This window comes from Gambusia affinis, linkage group LG08, assembly GCF_019740435.1.
Source record: "Gambusia affinis linkage group LG08, SWU_Gaff_1.0, whole genome shotgun sequence".
In the NCBI taxonomy this organism is placed as follows: Eukaryota; Metazoa; Chordata; class Actinopteri; order Cyprinodontiformes; family Poeciliidae; genus Gambusia; species Gambusia affinis.
Genome location: NC_057875.1, coordinates 343,101 through 367,574, shown reverse-complemented (window position 1 = coordinate 367,574; position 24,474 = coordinate 343,101). Strand labels below are relative to the sequence as shown.

Below are 24,474 nucleotides of genomic sequence, written 5' to 3'. Positions count from 1 at the left end.
TGTTCAACCTGTTAGAGTATGAAGGCTAGAGAGTCTCTGCAGAACCAGTTGATAAGTTTTCTGTTGACTCTCCCTGCAGCAGGCTGGTGGTGACAATGTCTCACCATACATACCACAACAAGGGTTAGTATTTGTTAACAGGAAAGAACAGATAGTTTAGATAGATATAGTGAGATGGAATAAGCCTTGAGTCTCTATGGAAAATCACCAGCTCAGAGTTTTAAGAAATTGTTGTACCTTCTGGATATTCTGCTTTGACAATGTTCTTGTTTTGCAGAATTGTTTCATTAGTAAACCTGATTTTTGGAAACTCACATATTTGAACAAGAAGATGTTTATCATCCAAGGAGTTAATTGACGCTCCAGTGTTGTTACGTGGCTTGAATATTGTTCAACTGGAACTGGAATGACTGCATTGTGTAACACGAGTTCTATATATTGTGAGGGTTTGCAGCTCCAAATCAGAACTCAGTGCAGAACTCGCTATGTTTGTTCTCCGTCTGCAGACGAAATAAAGCTTTGCTCTTTGCCATTTGCCAGAGTCTCAGCCTGATCTGTTATCATAAAGATTTTTTTCCACACTGAAATAATAAAAGGTGGCGATGAATTGGAAGATTAAATCAAAGCTAATGTTCGGTTACGTCCAGAGAGTAAACCTCAGAAATGATTCTTATTGAAAGTTCTTTCTCTTAAAGATCCGGGCAGCAACACAAAACCAGGACCTTCCAGTAGCTGTGGAACCGCTCCTCCTGAGAAAGCATGTGGTGACAGTGGGAAGAAACAACTGAGTTTAACAGGAGCAGAACCAGAGACTTCATTAGAGCCTGGAGGTTTAATGTTTCGCTCCCGTCTCCGCGGTGAAAGGGTTTTATTAAACAGGAAATGGTTGCTTCACATTGATTTTGTCCTGGTCTCACAGGATGTGGATCTTTTTCAGCCGGTAAGAAAATGTTTGAATATTGAGAAACTCTGCAGTTCCTGGCGGCTCCACGTTTCGGCGCTGTGAGCCACTAATGGATCGTCTGGCACCGAACCAAACATTAGAGCCTGGAAACAAACCTGCAGAACAACACCATCGCTCTGTCAGCCATCTTGTTTACGGCCTGAACTCAGCTGGGATTTAGCGCCCTCATGTGGATCATAACTTCAGCAGAATATTGATAAATAATCTTCATTACACCAGCGGAGAGGCTGAACGGGTCCGATCAGAACCAGAAACCTCCATCATCCATGAAGAACGCACAGCTGAGCTCTCCGACTTTATTGATAAAATAAAACATTAATTAGAAATACAGTAAATATCTTTATGGACTCACTGAGGGCAGAAGCAGGAAAATTATCCCAGGTGGATTGATGCTTGTTCAGATTATGAAAGTGGAGTCGTGTGTGTGTGTGTGTGTGTGTGTGCGCGTGTGGTCTCCAGTTTGTTCCAACAGCGCCACCTACTGCTGGAGGGAAGGAATATCCCTAAAATAACGGACCAAATCATTTTTTGCTAATATAATTTTGGCTAAAAACGAGTCGACTCGTGATTTTAGGAAGGTGAAGATATGAAATAATTATCTGCTGAAATAGCGCAGAAGTCTGGCTGGGGAGCGTCCCACTTCCTGCTGGGGAGCGTCCCACTTCCTGCTGGTCGCCGTTGGGACCGGCTGCGTTCCTTTTAGATCAGCAGCCAGAGTGAGATGAATCCAGGAAGATCAAATCAAATTTTTCAGTTCATCCAAAAAAGCTGTCTTTGTAGAAGCTGGAAGAGATGAAAGCGGATCAGAACCAGAACATCTCTGGTTCAGACCCGGTGCTGGTTCTGCAGGTTTCTGTGGAACCAGCAGGAGGAACTGTGGAGGAACCAAATATTCCCCAGAAGAATTTATTCACTGAACGACTGAAGCAGAACCAAACCGGGTCAGGAACAAGGATGTTCTGGTTCTGATGATGTATGAGTGGAATGTCAGCGATCCGTCAGGCAGAAAAACATTTTCATTCATTTCCGTTTCAAAGCTTCAAGGTTTTCTGATTCATCTCCAGAAATCTGGATGAGAGTCTGATCAGGATCTTCGCTCAGAAGCTGCAGTCCAGCTGTGAAAACCATCCTGATGACCCGGGCTCATCGGGTCGTGACCCGGGCTCATCGGGGATGGTTTTCCTCATCAGTGCTTTGAGGTGAGCGTCAGAGTGGAAGAGACACGGAAGATCTGAGGCAGCATGTTGCTCAGCTGGTAGAACATCTCCTCTGAAATGCTCTGCAACACAAAGAAAGATGGCGGCCGGTCAGAGGCGACCTTTAGGACCTTAACCCTGTGACCTTTCAGTCAGTTTGTTCACAATAGTGAAGTGCAGCTAATTTCCTGTTAATCCTGCCTCTCATCACTCTCTTCTTTCCGTCATCCCAATAATCTCTGATCTGTAATCTGGAACGGGTCAAACACTCAGCTTCCTCTTCCTCTTCCTCCTAAATCAGATGAAGCCTCTCTGGCAGGCGGCCAATCAGAGAGCAGTTCAGCATCTTCTGCTGTGAAATAATTCAGACTGTCTGAGTGTCGCCTGCTGACAGAAAATCCAGATTTATAGGAAAATGTATTCAAATGTTGCTCTGAAAATACAGAGAATAACAACATAAACTCCCAGACTGCTGATGTCAGAAAGCAGCATGGAGCCGGAAAGGTCGCTCCTAAAGGTCGCTCCTAAAGGTCGGCTTGGTTTTTCTGCTGCATCATTTAGAACGCAGGTGTGTGTGTGTGTGTGCGCGTTGCATTGTCTGTGTCTGTGAGCCAGGTGCATCACACTTACATGACCTGTTTATGGAAAGCCAAAAGTGCCACTTTTGTGACTTTTGAATTTAAAAAATTCCCAAAAATCACAGTTTGACTCCATCCTGTCCCCAGTGGGGCCGGGTTGTCTGGTCTGGGGTCAAGGTTCTGGGGTCAGGTTGGGTTCTGGGGCCGGGTTGGGTCTGGGGTCGGGTTGGGTCTGGGTTGGGTTCTGGGGCGGGTTGTCTGGGGCCGGGTTGGTTCTGGGGCCGGGTTGGGTTCTGGGGCCGGGTTGGGTTCTGGGGTCAAGTTGGGTTGGGCGGGGGGGTTCTGGGGCGGTTGGGTCTGGGGTCAAGGTTGGGGCCGGGTTGGGTTCGGGGGCCGGGTTGGGTTCGGGGGCCGGGTTGGGTTCGGGGGCCGGGTTGGGTTCGGGGGCCGGGTTGGGTTCGGGGGCCGGGTTGGGTTCGGGGGCCGGGTTGGGTTCGGGGGCCGGGTTGGGTTCGGGGGCCGGGTTGGTTCTGGGGCGGGTTGGGTCTGGGGTCAAGGTCTGGGGCCGGGTTGGGTTGGTCTGGGGTTGGGTTCGGGGTTGGGTTGGGTCTGGGGCCGGGTTGTCTGGGGTCAAGGTCTGGGGCCGGGTTGGGTCGGGGCCGGGTTGTCTGGGGTCAAGGTTCGGGGCCGGGTTGTCTGGGGCCGGGTTGGGCCGCTGCCTCTCCAGCTACGTTTCGGGCGAGAGGCGGGGTCACCTGGACAGGTCGCCAGTCTGTCACAGGCAGTTTGACTCAAAAAGTCCTAAAATAGAGAAAATTCAGTCAAAACACCAAAAATGACAAGATTTATTCATACATTGGGTCAAAGTGGTGTTTTGTGGCACTGTTGGCTTTCCATATATATCTGTGTGTGGCCGGCTGATGAGGCGCGTTGGGGATGAGACTCTCCGTCTCTCTAGGGTCTTCCTCTGGACTTCGTCGCTCCTCTTCGTCACGCTGCAGTCCAGCAGCTTCTAGTCTGGAAATGACCTAAGATGCATCATCTGCATTCTGACGGAGCGACTGTCCTGCACATCTGAGCCCCCAGGAATAATTCAATAACGTAGAAATATATCATTGTTTTCCAGAGTAAATAAAACTACTCCAAATGTTGAGGTTCAAAATAAATTCAGAAGAAAATGCTTCCAAATACATTTAGTCTGCAGCATGATTATCATGCGGTTTGACGCTTCAGTGCATTTTGAACAGGCAGCAACTTGGGCAGCCTGGTGATGAAAAGAACCAGCATCTCTGGAGGAAAGACAGCAGGTCAAATCATATTTTTGGTTTTCAGTCACAGAGATAACACTCTGACATCAGCAGTAATTATTACTATTATTATTATTATTATTATTCACACCTGGTTTAAATATTTACTCATTCATAAAACTCTTTACTGCCGTGTGGCTAAGTGTGAGCTAATTGCAGGCTAGCTGCTCCAGCTGGCTAACAGGGGAGCTAATCTGATCAGATTAGATCCAATGGGATATATCTATTAGATCTATTAGATCTACTAATCAGATCAACTTTACTGTCTGACAGGCGGTGCAGCACAAACACGCCACAGCCGACTAATCCAAGTATTCACACCTCGTTGATCCACAACGCCTGGCATTCAGGTCACTGGCTTCATGTTTGACCTCTGACCTCAGCGACAGGTCAAGTCCAATCAGCTGGACTTTGTTTGGTCTGGAGAAACGTCTCACTGGGATCAGAGGAAACACAACAGCTTCATAGCGATGGGTGGGAAAACTTATGCACGTCTTTCCTCAGTTTGCCAAAGTGAACTGGGTCCCACATCGTCGGAACGACGCAGCAGAGAGGAAGAAGAAAAAGTGCAGAACGAAGCCAGACGTGGAGAACGTGAAGCGGTGTGAATGTCGACTGTAAATAAACTGAATTACTCTAAAATATCTTGTGAGATTAAGAGTTACGTCATCCTGATTTGATGTTTAGACAAATAAACCAATTTGTGCCACATTTCCACTTAAATTCTAACTTATTAAAGACGTTGTGATTAAAATGTTGGATGAAGTTAGAAATAAAACGAGAACTCCATGTTGTTTTTCTGGGTTGGTGCATCAAAGTGATGAAAATAAATCATTTCAATCTAGAATGCAGATGAATGAAAGAACATTAAAGCTCATCTATCAACAGCTGCAACCTTTGCAAATAAATCGCAGGTCAGCTGGTTAAACACGATCACAAAGGTCAAAGGTCACCTAAAAATACCCAGAAGCTCCTGGCTGAGTGACGGTAAACGCAGCGCTCAGTCAGGTTGCCATGGTGACAGCAAACAGCCGCCCGGCCTCACCTTCGGCACCAGGAACTGAACGGTGCGGGAGATCCCTCCGTCCCACGAAGCCATTTCCATCATAAACCCTGGAAGCAGAAACGAGAACAGAAGATCACTCAACATCTGGAACATTACCCAGCATGCACTGCAGCCTGCAGGGTTACGCTGCAACTCAGTGGAAAATGTATTCATATCTTCAAATTTACTGAGACACCTGGTGAAGATGCACGAACAACCTAACAATAAATTGATTTATTTTGCTTTTTTATCTCATTTAAATGTTTCAGAAATTTGACTTCAGAATTTAACATCTTGAAATTGGGTCTCTGTCTCTTTAACTCTCATGCATAGCGGTCACTACAGTGCTCAGCTTCCTAAAGGCCATTTTCTTCTGCTTCATGTTATAAAAGCCCACAGACCACTGAAGTGGACACTAATGCATCAGAAAATATGCCATCAGCTACTACTGGCCATCAGCTGCAAAAGCAAGAAATTATTTTTGTTAAATCCAATATGGCCGACAGACCAGATCCCTCCTTCTACTGTAGACTGTAAAAAACTATTGTGGCATCAGATAACCCTAAAGAACAATACTACTGATTGTATTTGGAGAAAATTACAATTCATCACATAAAACATCAATAAAAAAAACATTTTTTTACAGAAACATTTTTCCTACATTTTTTTATGCATTAATAAAATAAAAATGAAAAATTTGAAAAAGATCCTGACACAAAGGATCATAATTCATGCATGAAAGGGTTCAGAAGCTCCGCCTCCAGGAAGTCGTCCCAACATGGCTCCTCTTTAACCCTTTAATATTTTTACCAGCCTCGCTCTGAGCAGCAGCTCCTATAATGAGCTCAGCAGCTGTTTGCTAATTGCTGCTGGCTAGTTTGAAGGAGCGAAGTGGGGAGGAGCTTCATCTTGAGGGCGGGGCTAAATCCAGCCAGATGTTTAACAGCTGTGATTAAAGGATTTCTAAAACATGACTGAATGAAAGCAACACTGCAGGCATAATCCTGTCATTCCTCCACCAGACTGCAGGGGGCAGCCCTGGTACAGGCAGGGGTCAAAGGTCACAGTTACCTTTGACACATTTGAAGACCAACTCTGCTCTCTTCAGGCACCAGGGGATGGTCATTTCCTGCAGGGAGGAGAGGAAGAAGAGAGGAAGAGGAAGAGCAGAGGAGAGGAAGAGCAGAGGAAGAAGAGAGGAAGAGGAGAGGAAGAAGAGAGGAAGAGCAGAGGAAGAAGAGAGAAAGAGGAAGAGCAGAGGAGAGGAGAGGAAGAGGAAGAAGAGAGGAAAAGCAGAGGAAGAAGAGAGGAAGAGGAAGAGCAGAGGAAGAAGAAGAAGAGAGTATGACTAAACAGGTTCTGATTTCGGTTCACAGTTACAGAAAAACTTCAGAGAAATTTCCAGTTTTGGACTGAATCCTGAATAAATGAACTTTTCTGTGAGCTCAAGACAAAGTGGATCCTGAGAGCTTCAAACAGGTGATGATGATGATGATGATGATGATGAGGAAGCAGCTGACCCGTACGGTTCTGCCCTCTGTACAGCAGCCGGACCTTCGTCTCTAGAAATAGTTTCTCTGCTTTCCTCACATCCAAAGACAAAAACATCTAAAAATAATCAGCTGGCGGTTCTGTCTGCGCTGCGGTCCGGTTCCTCTGAACGGACTCCAGAACCGGGTCGCACAAACCAGGCAGGAGGAAAGAACAAGGAGCCGGCAGACGGAAAAACTGCAGAGACTTTAGAGTCTAGAAGCTGCAGAGACTCAGATTTAAAACAGAAAGATTTAATCTGGCTTAAAGACGGCAGAAGGAACGCGTCCAAAAGGAGGTTTAAGATTATTTAAAGTGTGATTTAATCAGGCGACGTCTTCAGATAGAATCAGTGGTTTACCAACTATTAGTTACTATTAGTTACTAGTAGTTACCAACCCTAACCCTCCTCACTTTCAGAAAACTTCAAATGTCTTTAGAGAAACTAAATATGTTGGTTTGAATCATGTTTTCTAGCTTGCAGAGTCGCCGTTTTCAGCTGCTTCCTCTCTGACATGCAGCAGCGTGTCGGAGCAGCCGCCTGCAGGATGAGTCCTGACTAAACACGTCATCAGAGCAAATCCCTCTGAAACCCGTCTGACGACGCGCCGCTTACCGACGACTGGAAAATCTGGAAACATTTCCGTCAACATGTCAGAGGACATGAGAGGTTTTCTCATCTTTAACTCTGGTGGTGATTCTGGGCTACAGAAAGTCTGTAAATTGGAACCTGGTTCTGATGAAACTCGTTTATCAGACCAGAGGAAAACAACCGCAGTATTAACACTTTTGGTTGAGCTAATATTACACATACAGTCATTAATCAATAACCAATCAATAACTGTTCTCATCTGTCTTGGTATTTTTACATCTTCCAGTTTTCTACTCGTTTTTATGAACATTTCTGCTCTTTTATGCTGGAAATGTCTTTTGTAAAGCTTCAATGCAAATGCTGTAATTTTTTACAGGTCATCCTGCTGAGCTGCTCCGTCCTGAAACGTTCCGTCGGACCGGGTCGGTTCTGGTCAGGCCCGGTAGCCAGACGTGGCAGCAGGAAGCAGGCCGGTCGCTTGAGCCCTGCTGCTTTAGATCATTAGTATAATATTTCTATTCTAATATGTTTTCTATGTTAGAATCTTGTACAGTTTGATTATTGCCGTTATTGTTATTGTATGACTGCATCATTTATTTTTTAGACCTTTTGTTCACCTGATGCTGCTGAAACCTGAATGTCCCTTTATGAGACCATAAAGGCCGTTTCTATTCTTCTAGTTGATTTGATTTGCAGGCAGTAGAAACTCATCTGAACAAAAACAGAGGCCTGAGAAAAGGAATAAAATCATTTCTCTTTATCAGAATTGATTGGATCGGACAGTAAATGAATCTGTTACGGGTTAAAGACGTCGCTGCTGTTGTGACTCATGAGTGGCTTTGTCTGAAACAATCTCTGGAATCTGCAAATATGAGCCGATAACTGAGCAACAAAGTCAAATCTTTATTATCTGAATCGTCACTCGGCTTCACCTTTAGCAGGTGACATCATGAACCGGAGGTTTAATCAGCATCCACTTGAATTTTCCTCACATGTAGTTACAGTAAATTAGTTTCTTTGTGCCTGATATTACGTTCAGGTTTATTCATATAGATGTTTCTAAAAACTGCAATAAAAGATAAAATGTGAATAAAACACAAATAGTTGATAAAACAGAGAAAATAAATGTGAATAAAACAGTTTCAAATCCACAGTAAGCAGATTGTGAGTTTATAGCTCTATAGAGTTACTCTAATGAATCAACATTAAAGGAAATAATGTGGCAACTGCTTTTAAAGTGAGCAGAACTGGACTAGTGCAAAATAACAGAGGTCAGAGGTCACATTGAATGCATCCCAGAATAACCTAACCTTCGGATTAAACATTTCATCCTTACTGTTACTAACTGGGAGGCAACAAATGATGTTTCGATACAATAATTAGCTTCAGACCTTGAGCCAAATGACGGAGAGTTTCACTGCAGTCAGTATTTTACCCAACCTGCCATCCACCATGCGCTAATGGACTAGCGCTGCTACCATCCGGCTTAGCACGTTCTCTGGGGGAAACCCTGATTAGCAATACCATTAGTGTGGCCTAGTTAAAGTTCCATGTGAAAAACCAATAAATATGTGGAGAAAAATGAAAACTGCACAATTGATGGATGCCTCTGATGCACTGCTGTTCACATTAAGGCCATGATGCTGGTCAGAACGGGAGCAGAGCTGACTCAGCCAATCAGAGGCCGGGTCAGGTTGCTGCTTCCTGTGTGTGTGGACCCGGACCTGGACCGGGGCGGTCGCTACCTCGGACATGTCGTGAACCAGCAGCAGCGGCACGGTGACGGTGGTGACGTCGTGCGTGCAGCAGACCTTCAGGATGTTCCTCAGGCCCATGATGGCCGGGTCGCGGGCCGTGATGCTTCCCGACCGCAGGTTGTCGTCCACACACAGGTGGAAGACGACGTGGACCTCCGACAGGTTGGAGTGTCTGGAGATGTAGAACTCGCCTGAAGGAAAACACGGAGCGATTCAGAAGAACCGACTCAAACTGGGAGCATCTCCACGTGTCCAACATCAATACCTGGGAGAATATTGGAGGGATTTCTTTCAGCTGTTTTGCTCTTATCTTCTCCTCCATTCTTCTGATTTTCTGTAGAAAAACAGAAACAAATCTGAGCAATAAATCATCCATGCAGAACTTGGAGTAACGAGCGTCTCTGGAAGGATCCAGAGGAGAAAAACTGTTTCTGTTCTTCCTCTTTGCTTTCACCGCTGAGGCGGAGGAAATGCCGCCGTGCAGCACAGCAGAGAAATAAACGACAAACGCTGAGCGCCGCCGATTGAGAGGAGAAACCACCTGGAAGAGAAGCTGCTAAACACCATTAAAATGAAACAATAAGGATTTTTGGTTTATTATTTACAAAATCCTTATTATTGAAGAGACTAGAGCCAGGACTTCAAGTCGTTCATTTCCATTAATGACAGATTTTAACGCGTTGAAAATTTTAATAGGACAAATCAGACTTGTTGTTTCTTTTCATGTCCAGAGCCAGAACCTCAGCATTCATGTGTTTCTGGTACGGCAGAAAACCAGAAAGTGATGAAATTATGACAGTTTAATAAGAAATGATCCAAACATCCAATTCTTTAAATAAAAATGGAAAAATAAAGCAGCTCAGTCAGAACACAGTTTAAACTAAGCAGAGTTGGTGGTCAGAGAGCCGCTATGATCAGAGGGACTAACCTGCTGGCTGCTTCTGCTTGCTGCAGCGCTGCGCCCGCGCATACAGCACCGCCTGCTGCACCTCGTCCAGCTGCTGCTCCAGGCTCAGGAAGTGGAAGTCGGTGCATTCCTTCGCCACCGTGGCAAAGTCTGGAGGTCAGCAGAGAAAAAGCACGAACCCAACTGTGAGCTGCTGCAGCGTCGCATGCCGCAGCAGGAAGAGCAGCTGTGATTCTCATCAGCTGCTTTCATTCATCAACTTTAGTTTATTATCAAAACAAGGCAGAGAAACAAAAATTTAATCAGCAGCTGCAGTCAGTCTCCACCGCCCTGCCGCTTCTGGATGCATCACAGCTGCAGCAACAGATGCTGCAGCTGTGGGTCGAGCCTTCTGCCAGGTGTGAAACAGCCTGAATGTCTGAGAGGAATCATGATCAGTCAGATGGTCGATTCTCCACCATCTCCAGAACCAGAGCACGTCTGGGCCAGAGGTCAGAGGTCACTTGAGGAACCGCAGGTCGTCCCATCCGGTTTGTTTTATAGATCAGGATCTTTGTGACGGCGGTTTCAGCTTCCTTCAGAAACCAAACCCAGAGCTGCAGGTGGGGAGCCGCCTGCTGTGCCTTTGTTTAGCAGGAACAGCATAAATCTTTACAAAAAGAAGAAATCTATTAAACCACATTTAGCTTCTCTCCATCCCTGACCAGGTCATAATTTAAATGGTTCAGTTAAAGAAATGAGAATGAATCATGTAACAAAGTCTCTAAATATTTCATTTCAAGTGAATACTGTCAGCTGAATCAATCGCGCTTCATCCCTTCACTTTTTAAATTGCTGAATGATTTCTGGCTTCACTAATAAATAAAAACCTTCCTGTAAAATGATCCAGCAGGTTCTAATAAGTACAAGGTGTTCAGTTTGTGGGAGAACTCATGCCAGGAGGTGAAATGATGAGAGCAGAGGCTGATTTAAGACTTTTGCCCAGTGTTGCACAGTAACGCGGCTAAGATGGCTGACCTCTCTTGATGCCACTGTAGGAGTTGACCCGGTTGTCCACCAGCAGCACCAGGCCGCAGAGCGAGGACGAGTAGAGCGACAGCGCCGTCTGCAGGCGCCGCAGCTTGGCGCCGCTGCTGCTGTGGCGCCGGTGCTTGCAGAAGTCCAACACGTCGGCGCGGACCAGCCGCAGGTTGTGCATCGTCTTGAGCTGCGCTCCTGCGTGAACAGAGAACAGCTTGAGGTGTCGCCATGCTTTCCACCTGCAGGGGGCGCCGTCAGGCTGCAGGAGGAGCAGAGGCACCTAGGTGGATGGTGAAGCTCTCCTCCAGCAGCGGCTGCTCCTCAAACGGCCTGCAGCCGCCGTCTGCAGCCTCCGCCAGCCGGCCCGGCTGCACCTTGATCTCCTCGCTGCAAAACACGAATCAGAGCAAATCCAGCTTCACCGTCGCTCGCCCATCTGCTCAGAACTAGCTGGGATCTACAGCAGGATCAGGACCAAGATGGAGGAGAAACGTTTTCTCACATTTTGTCCTGCCCCGCTGCGGGCCTCGGCTTATTTCACCAGAGAGACGCCCGACGGCGAAGTGGAACAAAACGCTGGTGTCGACAGACTCACTTGATTTTGCTGCTGTTGTTGGATTTCTGCAGATCCTGGTGCAGCTTAATGACCCAGTCCTGGTACTCCTGCTTCTGGATGGTCGTCACCTGCTTCAGCTCGCTCGCCCACCTGTTCTCCAGCACCTGCAGAGAGAGAGAGGGCAGGACGACGTGTCCTCAGAGCGGACGTCTCCGCAGGAAGACGTGTCTCTGCTGCTGTTTACCTGCTGAGCATCAAAGTGTTGTGAAGCCACGGCGTTGACATCGTGGTCGGTCAGCGTGTTTCCCAGCTCATGCATCACTTTGTCCATCTCTGCTGCCTGCCTGGAGACGGAGGACAGACGGAGGACAGACGGAGGACAGACGCAGCAGTCAGACTGGCAGCATCGCCTCAGGAGGAAACTAGTTGCTGCCAGTTGGAAGGAAAACCTTCAAGATTTCATTTTTATCATCAAAATGGAGGATTTATCATCTCATGAGTAAAAAAAATAACATGGAAATAATGAAACTAAGGAGAAACAGCTGAATTAATTTACACTAAATCTGATGATCATTATGCATTAACTGATTAATTACTGGATGCTGATTGATTGGAGAATTTTACAGAAGTGAAGCTGAATTCAGATTCAACATGAGTCCAAAGAAGTGTTTAGAGAGGAAACTGTTGATGTTTGCTTTGCTGCAAATGATCCAACATTCACTGAAGGAATGCTGCTATTGACTATTGATTTTTTATTTTTAAAAAGAACTGAATTATTTGGTTATTTGCATCTTTTAATGCATTTCTAATATTGCATAAAAACAATTAAAATGATTGAATGAAAAATCGCCAGATGTGATTTTTTAATGTGACTAATGGACTACCTCTCCTGCAGCTTGCTCAGCTCCACGTCTCGCTCGCTGATCAGCTCCGACACGCTGACGAAGTAGCTGTGCTCCAGGTTGAGCAGCGTGTCGGAGGCGGGCGAGTGGATCAGCTCGTGGTAAACGTCGGCGAAGTCTTCATCCCAGCTGGGCTCTTCAGGCCGAGCGTGCTCCAGGCTGGTCTGAGGAACACAAACAGTGACCCCTGCTGGAGGGTTGGGGAATCACAACCACATCACTCCGAAAACAGTGACTTGGCGTACGGATTAGGATTAGGATTCAAAGACATTTAAGTAACTATTTTGAGGTAATACACCCATCAGCTATTTTTCTTTTCATGAACATAAAGTTTTCCTAGATCAGAATAATAATAATCATTATTAATCTTTGAAGAAATCTGGCATTTTCCACATAAACGATTGATTGAATACTTATTTTATCAGCTGTTTCAGAGTGATTTTTGAATGTGGCCCGATGCCGGGTCAGAACCCAGCTGTGTGACTGCAGGTTCAGTTTGAACTGGACCTGAAAACAGGAGAGGAACTCAGAGAAAGTCTGAGCAGCTCTGATTGTTGGTCCGTTGTGACGTTTGTGTGCAGAGCGCCGCAATAATCGCAGAGAACAATCAAAGTCCAGGGCCTCGTGCATAAAGCGCCATGCGCACAAAAAATGTGCAGCTCCATATTTTACACACAAGTCAGCATGTATAAAAATTAACTTTGCATCAAAGTTTTCAGAAATATACGCAAACATTTTCTGTGGACAACAATAAACTACAAAGCATCAAAACTCACACAAACCCGACATTTTGGGTTTTTACGAATTTTATATCTTATTGTTTAAAGTAAACAATGAAACTGAACTGCATTTATCCTCAGACTAAGAGCTAACACACACACAAAATAAAGAAAGCAAAAATGAAAGGATGCAAAAACCTCACTAGAATGCAAAAACTACGTTTCCTCAGTTTTTGTCTCATAAAGATGTAAATACATCTGTGGGTCATTTTATTCTCACTAAAAATATAAAACATGTTGGATCATCAGATTAACTCCAGACAGCTTTGATTATTGATCAGGTGTGGAGACAATCACAGGTCCATCAGTAGCTGCATCCAGGTGAGTCGCTACCTGAGGAGAACATGGAGCCATTGATCAGAGATCAGATTGATCAGAGATCAGATTGATCAGCGTTTAGATTCATCCAGACTGATCATCCTGGATCTCTGAGCAGAACTTAAAGCAGGTATCGGTATTGGTACCGGTACCGGTCCAGCTGCGGCCGCCCGCTCTGTGAACTCCTCTGGACTCTGTAAATGTAACTTCTGCTCATGATTCCATTATTTATAATAAACGTCCATTTTCCCACTCAGAGACTCTCTGAGTCTTTAAATCGGCTCAACGCTCCGATGTTCCAACAGGTATTTACACTTAGATCTCTTTATTTTCTTTTTATTATTATTATTTGGATTTTGTCTTTATTTAAAATGTATTATTTTTATTTTTGTGAGGTTACCTTATGTTCCCTGAAAGCATAAATAAGATAGATAATATATATAATTATTATCATCATTATTAAAAATACTTACACTGGTACAAATATGGTTACTGTTTCACATGGCGGCAGACTTCCAGGTATTTATACTAATTTACATTAAGATGATGTATTTATGGAGACAACAGGTGGAGCAGCAGCTGCTCTGCTTCCTGCTCATTCTGATGTGTAAAGTAAAGGTTCTCATGGCTTCACACATCACAATATTTTTGTGCGTCGCATTTTTCTAACTTTGTCCGTACGCCAAGTTCTAGTGTGAAACTGCGTAGTGTTTTAAACATGAGGCCCCAGAGCTGCAGCAGTCAGAGCCGTTCATGCGGCAGCAGCGGCTGCAGGTGTTGGTACCTGAGCGTAGGATGCGGCCCACGTGCTGGTCAGCTGGTTGATGTCCACGGCGCCACAGGCGAGGCGCTGCAGGGCCAGCTCTGCCTCCCGGTCGAAGTCCAGGCCACTCTGCTCCTCCACGAAGGCGGAGAGGGCAGCTTTCAGCTCTGCACAGACACACAGAGCTCAGTCACACTGATGAAGCATTTCACGTAAAAGGTCATGTTTTCATTACCTGCAACTGGAAAAATCATCACAGTCAGCAGAAAAAGAGGCTTTGAAACTGACTGCAGTTTTCTGGCCGGTCTCCGATCTTTAAAATGTCCAACCTGCCGATTCTGATCAATACTGAATTATTTTGTCTGAAATGTTGCTGAATAAACCCAAAGTTTGTTTTTTTTATCCCACCACGGGGTCTTTTGTGGGCTCTAGTGTCCCTTATATGAAAGCAGGCTGACAGGAAAGGGGGAAGGAGAGGGGGAAGACATGCGGCAAATGTCCGGGAATCGAACCCGCGACGGCCGACATTTGCCGGCATCAGCCACGACATCAGCCACTTTCTGGCCAAACCCAGAAAGTGGTTGAAATGGAGACAGTATGGTGACGACGGTGACCTGGTGGGCGGGGCTGACAGTCAAACCTCCCACAGCAACAGAGGACAGAGGCTGATGTCTGCTTATCAAGAGAAGATCTCTGGATGAGATCGGCTGATCACCGATCATCGGACTGATTACCGATCATCGGACTGATTTATCGCCTAATTTATCGCTGCAGCTCTAATAATGTGTTTCACTTAGTGATTCAATAATACTGTAAACATTCTAATTTATTGTGTGGGTCTAGATATTTATATTTCTCCTGTAGTGTCTGGCCACTCCTAGGACTTCTGTCCTCAACCAGACAGCAGAGGGAGGGAGGAAGTTAACGCACCCGGATGCAGCCTGAAAACAGGCCGCTTCCTCCGCGGCTATCGGCTCCAGCAGTGGGCCGACTGAAACTGCAATATGAACCGTTTTCAAAGCTCAGCGCTGCGGCCTCACCATCTTCTATGTAGCAGGGGATTTTATGCAGCAGCATGAGCCTCCCGTGCAGATCCCTGGTGTTCAGCTGGACCAGAAGCTGCAGCGGAACTCTGAGCACGCAGGTGTTCCTCCCGGCCTTGAACTCGAACACGAACTCCCTATCAGTGGTTCCGCTCGCTTTGCTTCTGCTTCTCTTCATAGTGACCGGAGCTGGAAACGGAGAGGAGGTTCAGGGTTCAGAAAGCGCTGAAGCGACATGGCGGCGCCCGCCGGAGCCTCCGTGAAGCTCCTGAGGTTCAGGTTCACATACAAAATCACAACATTCCTGAAGTTTACCTGAGAATAAATGAACAGAGACGTCAATTCTGCTGTTGGAGCAGATCAGCTGACCGGTTCACCATTGTGGGTCTTCTGCTTCTTCCACTTTGTTGTTTATTGCGATTTTACAGCGAATTGGTGCAATAGCGCCACCTACTGGTACGGAGTGTGAACCGGGAATTCACTGAAGGATTATATTCTGTTATAAAACTGTTAATTTGACATAAAATATTATCTGACAACTATTGCTTTTTGAGTTATATTTAACAAATCAACCAAATCTAGTTTTACTTTAATTTTATTTAACTATTGGATCAGCTGTTGTCTTTCTTCCTAGTGATTTTGACAGTATAACATGTTTTATTATCTCATCAACTCCATAGTATTCAAACTTTTCTGAATGCATCAGATTTTCTTTGTTATTAATTCCTTAATTCATACAGGTTTTGACATAATATGCCCCTGGTTTTGAAAACCTGCCAGTAATATTTACCCTATTATGTTTTTACTTAAGTGCTTATTTAGAAACATAAATGTACTTCTAAAAGTAATTTTAAATTAAAAGAGAGTACATTTCAGATAAAATAATAAAAACACTCAATTTTCTTCACGGGACAGTATTATCTTTTTCCAGGCACATTGCATAATTTATAACTCAATCAAGTAACTTCCTTCAACTGTCAGGGAAAATCGGAATAATTGTAAGTGGGATTAATAAAGTATTGTGTAAACGGAATTGAATTTGTGAAAAAAAGAAAAAAACTGTAACAATGAATCGTTTTCCTGCGCTTCACAAGTATGCAAAACTTTGTGCAGCTGTCATATAAAATATGTACAATTAGTGTCTGGAAGGAAGAACATGTTTTTGTTACCATAAAAATTCTCGTTTTATATTCTATAAATAGCACTGCCAGTCTGACATATTTTTGCATATTTGCGCATGCGTGCTTTTTCATACGTTGTGCGTTCCAACTGGAGTTTCTTCAAGTTTTAGTGATTAAGGGTTCGCGGTAAACTCTAAAACTCTATCAGGACGAAGAATGCATTATTTTGACTCATAAAAACCCAATATTCAAAACTGTTCAGTTTCATCGGTATTTTATGTCATAAAAACATATTTTTTAGAGAATCTTTTTATATTTATTTATAATTTTCCGTTGTTTAGCTCCACGCTTTTAGCTCGGTGGAAGTATTGGCAGTCGGCCCCCAGCGGGTTGAACCGTCCCGTCATTCCTCGCGTGGCCAACGGCTCTCTACCGACTGCTCATTGAATTACAGTCCGCAGCTCGTTCGGCTCGATTTTACGGAGTAATCCGCGGAGATCCGGGCCATACCGACCCAACAAACACCGCTACATCGTCCGGGGTTCTGTTTGTCGTCCGGCGTGCCGCTCTTGGGCTCGCTGGCTGAATTTTGTCGGGGAAGAACGGCGGAGCTAGTACCCAGCGATGATGGAGCTGGAGTCGGCCTGTAGCCGCGGCGACCCGGGGACTCCCGGGGACTCGCTTCAGCCGCAGACACCGAGCCGGCACGAGAAGAGCCTGGGCCTGCTCACCACCAAGTTTGTGACCCTGCTACAGGAGGCGAAGGACGGGGTCCTGGACCTGAAGGCGGTGGGTCTTTGTCAGTTAGCACATGTCACAACCTTAGCATTAGCTTCAGCTAGCTGCAGGCTACTTTCAACGAGTTATACACTTTAGCTCATAGTGTTCAACTTTAGCTACGGTTTTTTTGTTTCTCGTTTGAGCCAAACCGGTGAGGTTCCGCGGGACTGTCGGAGCTTTCCGGGCCGGAATCCCGGTGTTAGCTCGGAGTGATGTTTGAAAACACCGGGTAACTTGTCAGGCTCTACCCCCTGCAGATTCAAAGTGTGGAAAGTGGGTCAGCTTTTGTCTCCTCAGCCAAAGCTGCAGCAGCAATCTTCCTCTTCTTCAGGGATGAAGGCTTTGTCTCTGGAGGACACGTCTTCAGTCGTTATTCTTCACTAATTACTCAAAAGCATAATTAGTGATGCTGATCAGACTCCGGGATAAAGCGGGTGGCTGCTCCTGTCAGGCTGGGGTTTAAGAACAAAACATTCACTTTTTAATCTTTATGTAACATTTAGCTGTTGGTCAGAGACCTTCTTCCTGTTCATATGCTGTCTGCAGGCTGATGTGAAGCTATGAAAAATACAGTTTTTGTTATTTGTTTATACATGATTAAGTCTCACTTAAAAAATTAATTAAAATTTTCATACAGACCTGTTCACTGGGATAAAACGGCAAAATGAACTGATTATTACAGTTACGCTGTTCTGTGACTGTGACTCTTTAATAACTTTGACCAAAGCATTTTGAATGAACCGTTTTTAAATATAGATGAATTTATGACCATAACTTTTTCCAGCAGTCTCTGTAAGTCTGCTGCTGTTTTTATTTGTCAAAAAATTTGCTGTTTATATATTCATGTACGTCTTGCAAACTTTTACTTTCTAAATCGTTTCTTTGAATCAGTTGCTATTTTTCAATTATTACGTACTTATTTTTCTTATGCTGTAAATGTGTCCTTACTGGTCAGCCTCTTATTATTATTATTATTATTTGTATTGTTATTATTACTATTACAATTATTACTACTATCTGCATATTTTTAGCTGTTTTGTGAACATTCACGTTCTCACTGACCTTTGCACTGTGACACCAGGATTTTCCAGCAGAAAGAAACTTTATTTTTAATATAAAAACACATCCAGGCGTTATCAGTTTTTAATGGAATAATTTCATTAAATTTACACATCAGAATGGCACTAAAAGTATTAAGAATATTTTAGGTTAATGTTTATTATCAGGTTGTGCCTTTTATTTAATTTTTTACTAAATATTTCTTCCAAAATATCAACTCATACGAGAAGATATTTCTGTCCTCCTTTTGAACTCCCACCCCCCCTTTCTTTTAAAATAATATATTTATAATAATATATTTCCTATAGATGATAACAATGAAATATGCTAATTTGACTGAGGGTGACTAATAAATGGCTCCTTGGATTGGAAACATTTCATTTAGAATAAAATGATATTTATTTATTGTTGGTTTGATTTTTACACTCTGATGTAGACAAACAAGTAGATTAATCACCAACTAAACATTATTGTTTTTAAATACTTATTGTTTTATGAAATGAGACTTTCTGCAGCTTCATGCTGAGCAGATGGCCTGGTCCCCTGACTGTCCCCCGAATATAAGTGAAGGAGAGATGTAGCCAGCTGACTGGCAGTACACAGCAGTGTTCTCTCACTTTAAGCAGAAATTTCTCCTTAGCAGAATGCTTTATGATGAAATTGTGAATTAGCAGAAAAGAACTTTGACTTCTGGCTTCTGAAAGATGGAGGAGGAGAAACATGACTCTGGAATCGTAACATTTGAAATAAAGCTGGTTTGGTCTCAGAGTCCCGGTTCAGGAAACGATTGGGTCGGTCTGGTTCTGGTCGATTCAGAACAGAAACGTGCCGCTCTGCAACTGCACAGGCTCGCCGTCTCTATCTGTGAAGGAAGGAAGTGGGAGCCCCAGCATGATGCTGCCTTTACATCCCATTTTCTCCGCAGGCTGCAGACACTCTGGCCGTACGGCAGAAACGACGCATCTATGACATCACTAACGTCCTGGAGGGAATCGGTCTGATCGAGAAGAAGTCCAAGAACAGCATCCAGTGGAAGTAAGTTCCCCTCAATTCTGCTGGATGAATCTGCAGCGCCCCCTGGAACTGAACAATGATATTACATTTAAAAGAATAAAATGTTTCAGATACCAGTCCATGACTGCCAGCAGGGAACTTGGTTTGTGTTTTTATGGCTTTTCAAGGGAAAAGTTGAATCAAGATTCAAATGAATTAAAGCAGTGCCATGAAAACATCAATCATTTCATGTAGTTATTATTGTTTATTCTTCTACTCGTTCTGTAATAAACAACAAAAACTTAGATCAGGACTAACGCTGACAAAAAAGAAAACGATGTTGAAGCAGAAATACATAACGTTCTTAATAATAACAGTAATGGATTAGATGGCAAAGTTTGACGTTGACGTCTTCGTCTGTCTCTGCATGACCACGCTCTGATGGTGCGTTTAAGGGGCGTGGGACCAGGCTGCAACACCAGGGAGATCGCAGACAAGCTGATGGAGCTGAAAGCCGAGCTGGACGATCTGGCGCTGCGGGAGAACGAGCTGGACCAGCAGAAGGTCTGGGTCCAGCAGAGCATCAAGAACGTCACCGATGACTCCGGCAACAGCCCATATCCTTCTGAACCCGACTGGAACCACCGGAACGGGCCTCGGGTTCAGGTTCTGTTCCTGAGCTGCCGGGTCAGAACGCGGTTAAACTTCCTGAATGGTTTCGGCTGTTGGCATCGCTCCGTCTCCGTGGAGACGCTTCCTTTAGTGGATTATTTTCAGCAGAGTGTCCTGTGATGTTCAGCCAGGCTGAAAACAAAACTCTGCTGGGGAATTCAACCAGCAACCTCAGGACGGCCCTTCAGTCCATCCAGAATGTTTTCACAGCATTTCATTTTCAGACTGAATTAATTAAACTACATATTAAATACTCCATTATAACAATGTGGGGAAAAGTTTGAGATTCTTGCAAATTTATTCAGAATAGAAATCCAATGATCACCTTTATATAAGCATTCACAGCCTTGTTGTCAGTTTGATTATTATTGATCATTTTCTTCATCTGAGCTTCTACTAAGTTGAACTAAACCCCCAATCAGCTGGCTTTGCTGATAAACTGTCTGAAAACGACATTGAGAGTTTTATCTTTCTTTCTGACTGAGTTTTTACATTTTAGTTTAAATTTTAGTTCTGTATCCCAAAACTGTCTCAGTGCTGGCCTCTGTGTTGATCGGTGGTACTGCAGTTGGATTCTGCTACAAAGCGTGTTCATCAGCCTCCAGATATTCTGATGACGACTTCATTCCACTCTTCTTCCTCAGATTAGAATTAATAATAATAAATATGAACATCCTGAGCAGGAAGCCTTTCAGAATAAAAGCTGTCAGTGTATTATATGCTTGTTGCTCGGACCGACCTTAACGCTGTCATACGATGGCCTACGTAAAGCACGAAGACCTCTGTGGAGCGTTTAAAGGTAAAACTGTCTGAAGAACATTTAGATTCATTGTCCCTGCTGGCTGTCTCTCATGACCTTTGACCCTGCAGGGGACACTCTGCTGGCCATCCGGGCCCCCATTGGCACGCAGCTGGAGGTTCCTGTACCAGAACTCGTAAGTAGCTATGATTGTGACCCTGTTGGGTCAGAGTCTGGGTCGCTCCATGAGCCAGGGTAACTGTGTGTGTGTACCAGGTTTTTATATCCTTATGGGGACCTATCTCTGTCTACATTGTGGGGTTATGGGGACCATTGCTTCTTGTGGGGACATTTTTCTGGTCCCCATGAGGGGAATTGTTGTTTTTGGGTTAGTGGTTTAATTCTGCGATGGTTAGGGTTAGGGTAAAGGTTAAGGTAAGGGTTAGGTATGTGATGGATGGGGTTAGGATTATGGTAAGGATTAGGCTGTAGAAATTAATGGAAGTCAAGTCCCCACAAGTGATGAAAACACGACTGTGTGTGTGTGGGTGCAGGTCCTTAATGGACAGAGGAAGTACCAGATCCGTCTGAAGAGTACCTCTGGACCCATCGAGGTTCTCCTGGTCAATAAGGACCCGTCCAGCGCTGCTCCGGTGGTTCTGCCCGTCCCGCCTCCTGATGACATCCTGCACAGCCTGCCGGCGCCGACGGCAACCCAGACGACCCCCCAGGCTCCAAAGGTCCTCACCTCACACTGGACAGGAAATAAAGTAGAAAAAGTCTTTATGGTCCCTCGGTGGACCAATCCGGGTCAGCCTTCCCTTCTCTGGGTCCAGAACCACAGCTCTCTCCCAGACCGACCCAGCACCCTGTGCAGCAATAAACCCAATCGGTTCGGCTCATTCTCAGGCTGCAGGCCAAATGTCGCATTTTATCCGACATGCAGATGAAAGAGTCTGTGAACGCATCACATCCCAACCCCACCTCTCTGGGTCAGAACCGGGTCAGAAGCTGCAGTCGATGCTCCACTAAGGGCCGCTGTTGTTAGCTGTTAGCTTCCTGTTCAGCTTTGCTCTTGTAAATGGTTATTTCAATAATATATTGATAATTGTGACGGTTTATCCAATAAACCAGCAAAGTAAATGTCTGGTGGAGGATCTGCTGGTGAATCCTGCTGGAGGAAACGTGGCGCCATGTTGGACTACGAGCTGCTTCTGGTTCAGAGACAAAATGATGGAAATGTTTCTGTTACATCTGATCCGTCTGCAGCAGCATAACATGACATTTCCTCTCGCCTGCAGCTCTGCAAGCCGCATCCAGCCATAAAACACGCCGCAGCAACGCCGGGCGCCGCAGCAACGCCGGGCGCCGCAGCAACGCCGGGCGCCGCAGCAACGCCGGGCGCCGCAGCAACGCCGGGCGCCGCAGCAACGCCGGGCGCCGGAGTTGCAGGTAACCAAACGTTGAACTGGAGTGTTTGCATGTTTTCCTCATTTAGAGAAAGTCTCGTCAGAAACAGGATTTTCAGCTTTAATAAAATAATGAAATGCAGGTTTGAGTGAATTGAAACTGTTTTATTGTCAGTTATTATGATATTAAAAATGCATACAGGGAGGCTATTAAAAGATGAAGGTTTTGTTTTTTGTCTCTTATTTGTCTTTTGAAATGTTGAGCTTCTAATAAAACTTCGGCCGTCATCAGCCACTTCATGCAGCCGTGCCTCATTTGTCTCCTTGAATTGAAGTTGGGGCCAGACATGGCCCCTGGACCACACTTTGGACACCGCTGGCTTAAAGTCCAACTAACACCACTGAGAGACATGTTGTAGATTTTATATTTCCCATATTTCTCCCTCTGTGTGTTTGGCCTCAGATGCGAGCGCTCAGCTCAGCGCTGCAGCAGACCGTGCTGCAGCGGTTCCGCAGCAGCTGCAGTCCTCCGCCTCCCTGGACGGTTCGGCCTCCTCGGTCGGGTTCCAGCCCGTCAAGTCGGATCCTTCTGAGCGTGAGTCTCTCTGGATAATTATTCATTATGAACGCTGATTAATGTGCTGAAATGTGCGGCTGATGATGAGCTCTGATGTTTCTCCAGTTTTGGATTTTCCCAAAGAGCTTTCTGAAATGTTTGACCCGACTAAAGGTGAGTTCAGCTACGCTGCCAGATAACCTGAATGCCTGATATAGAGAGCTATCTCTAAATGTTTAATAAATGTTTTCTGCCTGCAGAGATGATGCCTGGCGACCTGCTGGAGGACCTGATGTCGTCAGAAGGTATCCTGACGTCCCGACGCTCCATGAAGCTCTTTGTTCTAAACGCTTTCAGCTGTGAAACGGAAACTAGAAATCAGGTCGCGTTTTCTGTCGTCAACAGGAAAATGATTATTACAACAGACGTTTTGGTAGCAGGTTGCCATGGTAACGGCTGTGTCAGTTTGGTGGTTTAATCGTTTGCAGCCTGAACCCAACGAGAAACGTTTTTCAAAATAAAATAAAAGCTGGAAGAATTTCAAACGTCAGGAGACAAAATTTGATCCAAACAGAAAAATTTAGAATATTCTGCATGAAGATGAACTTTGACCTCTGTTCAGGTCCAATTAGAAACACATTCAGCCGGGAGAAGATCAGGAGCGGCTGCTGGCGCATGGAGGCACTGGGAATACTGGGAAACATCCCACTGGGAACACAGGTGGGGCCCTTTGGGTCGGGTCCGGTCCGGCTGCGTGTTCCGGACGCTGCTCCCCTGAACGGACCGGTCCAGACCTGCCGAACCTGAACAACCAGGAAGGATCCAGCTGCCGGAAACCTGCAGCAGTGGAACCAGAACCCGGATGTGCGGATGCCTTCAGACGGTTCTGAGAAGATGCGTTACCATGGCAACCCGGCCCGCGCAGCAGAACTCTGATTGGCTTTTCGTCTCCTGAACGTTTTCCAGGTTTCATTTCCTTCTAAAGAACGTTTCAGGATTCTGGATGCAAAAACATTTTTGCTTCACTGTGAGACGCTGTGTTCTGATTTTAGATGGTTCTGACCTCTGACCTCTGGCTCCTTTAACCGTTCTGCCGTTCCCCCTCAGTGTTCTCGCCTCTCCTCCGCCTGTCGCCTCCGCCCAGCGACCACGACTACATCTACAACCTGGATGAGACCGAGGGCCTCTGTGACCTCTTCGACGTCCCCATCCTTAACCTCTGACCCCGTCTGGCTCGCCTTCAGCCCACTGTGGCGCTGCTGCGGCGCTGCTGCAGCCTCCTTCAGCTCCATGTACAGAAAACAGCTGGAAACTTTGAGCTTTTCCAAGGAAAAAGAGTCAAAACTATATTTTTTGCATTATTGTGTACAAAGACTGGTGTGTGTGTGTGTGGACCTTTTGTACTGAAGAATCTCAGAGCGTCTCCTGGGAACCAGAAGAACCGGATTCTGGGCCCGATCCGGCCCGGTCCTCCTTGTACATAGAGAATATATATTTTGTGATAGCGGCGAACATGATACAAATGATACAAATATAAACGAACGATGCTTCATCATTTCTGCAGTTGGAACGTAGAAAGTGACAAACTGTTCCCAGGAATCATGCAGCTTGGTCTCAATCCAGTCCTCCCAGTCTTCCCATTTTAACCAGTCTAATGTTAGCTGCAAGTCAAACAGAAGAAAAATGTGATCAGATGAAAATGAGTCGGTTTTAAGGTTCTGTAAGGGATTTTAAAACCGATTTTTTTTTTTTTTTAAGTCTCCAGGGTAATGTTGAGCAGAATAATGATAAATATCACGTTTTAACTCTGACCTTTCTTCTCTGTATGTTTCTGTCTCGTCCATAAACTCTTTTAAATCTGGCCTCTGGTTCTTCTCAAATGATTCGG

General features: G+C 45.1%; 2 protein-coding genes across 3 annotated transcripts; one reads left to right on the top strand and one right to left on the bottom strand.

Moving 5' to 3' along the window:
* Window positions 1–1,246: 1,246 nt before the first annotated feature.
* On the bottom strand, window positions 1,247–15,696 carry lg08h12orf4 (linkage group 08 C12orf4 homolog). The gene is made up of 14 exons (XM_044123851.1): window positions 15,573–15,696; window positions 15,255–15,446; window positions 14,236–14,381; window positions 12,337–12,518; window positions 11,697–11,796; window positions 11,492–11,616; window positions 11,177–11,283; window positions 10,894–11,091; window positions 9,898–10,026; window positions 9,235–9,303; window positions 8,958–9,160; window positions 6,162–6,219; window positions 5,091–5,158; window positions 1,247–2,243 (listed from the first exon to the last, which is right to left on the bottom strand). The coding sequence occupies exons 2-14, from the start codon at window positions 15,433–15,435 to the stop codon at window positions 2,151–2,153; spliced, it is 1,659 nt and encodes a 552-aa protein (XP_043979786.1). The 5' UTR covers window positions 15,436–15,446; window positions 15,573–15,696; the 3' UTR covers window positions 1,247–2,150.
* A 1,037-nt stretch (window positions 15,697–16,733) lies between these two features.
* On the top strand, window positions 16,734–24,447 carry e2f4 (E2F transcription factor 4). 2 transcript variants are annotated; one of them, XM_044123849.1, is made up of 12 exons: window positions 16,734–17,167; window positions 19,143–19,252; window positions 19,666–19,827; window positions 20,638–20,681; window positions 20,753–20,817; window positions 21,176–21,361; window positions 21,923–21,951; window positions 22,024–22,073; window positions 22,494–22,625; window positions 22,713–22,760; window positions 22,847–22,891; window positions 23,694–24,447. In XM_044123849.1, the coding sequence occupies exons 1-12, from the start codon at window positions 17,003–17,005 to the stop codon at window positions 23,807–23,809; spliced, it is 1,152 nt and encodes a 383-aa protein (XP_043979784.1). In that variant the 5' UTR covers window positions 16,734–17,002; the 3' UTR covers window positions 23,810–24,447. The 2 variants fall into 2 exon arrangements, with proteins under 2 accessions (XP_043979784.1, XP_043979783.1); XM_044123848.1 differs by having other exon boundaries at window positions 21,923–22,073.
* The last annotated feature ends 27 nt before the right edge of the window (window positions 24,448–24,474 follow it).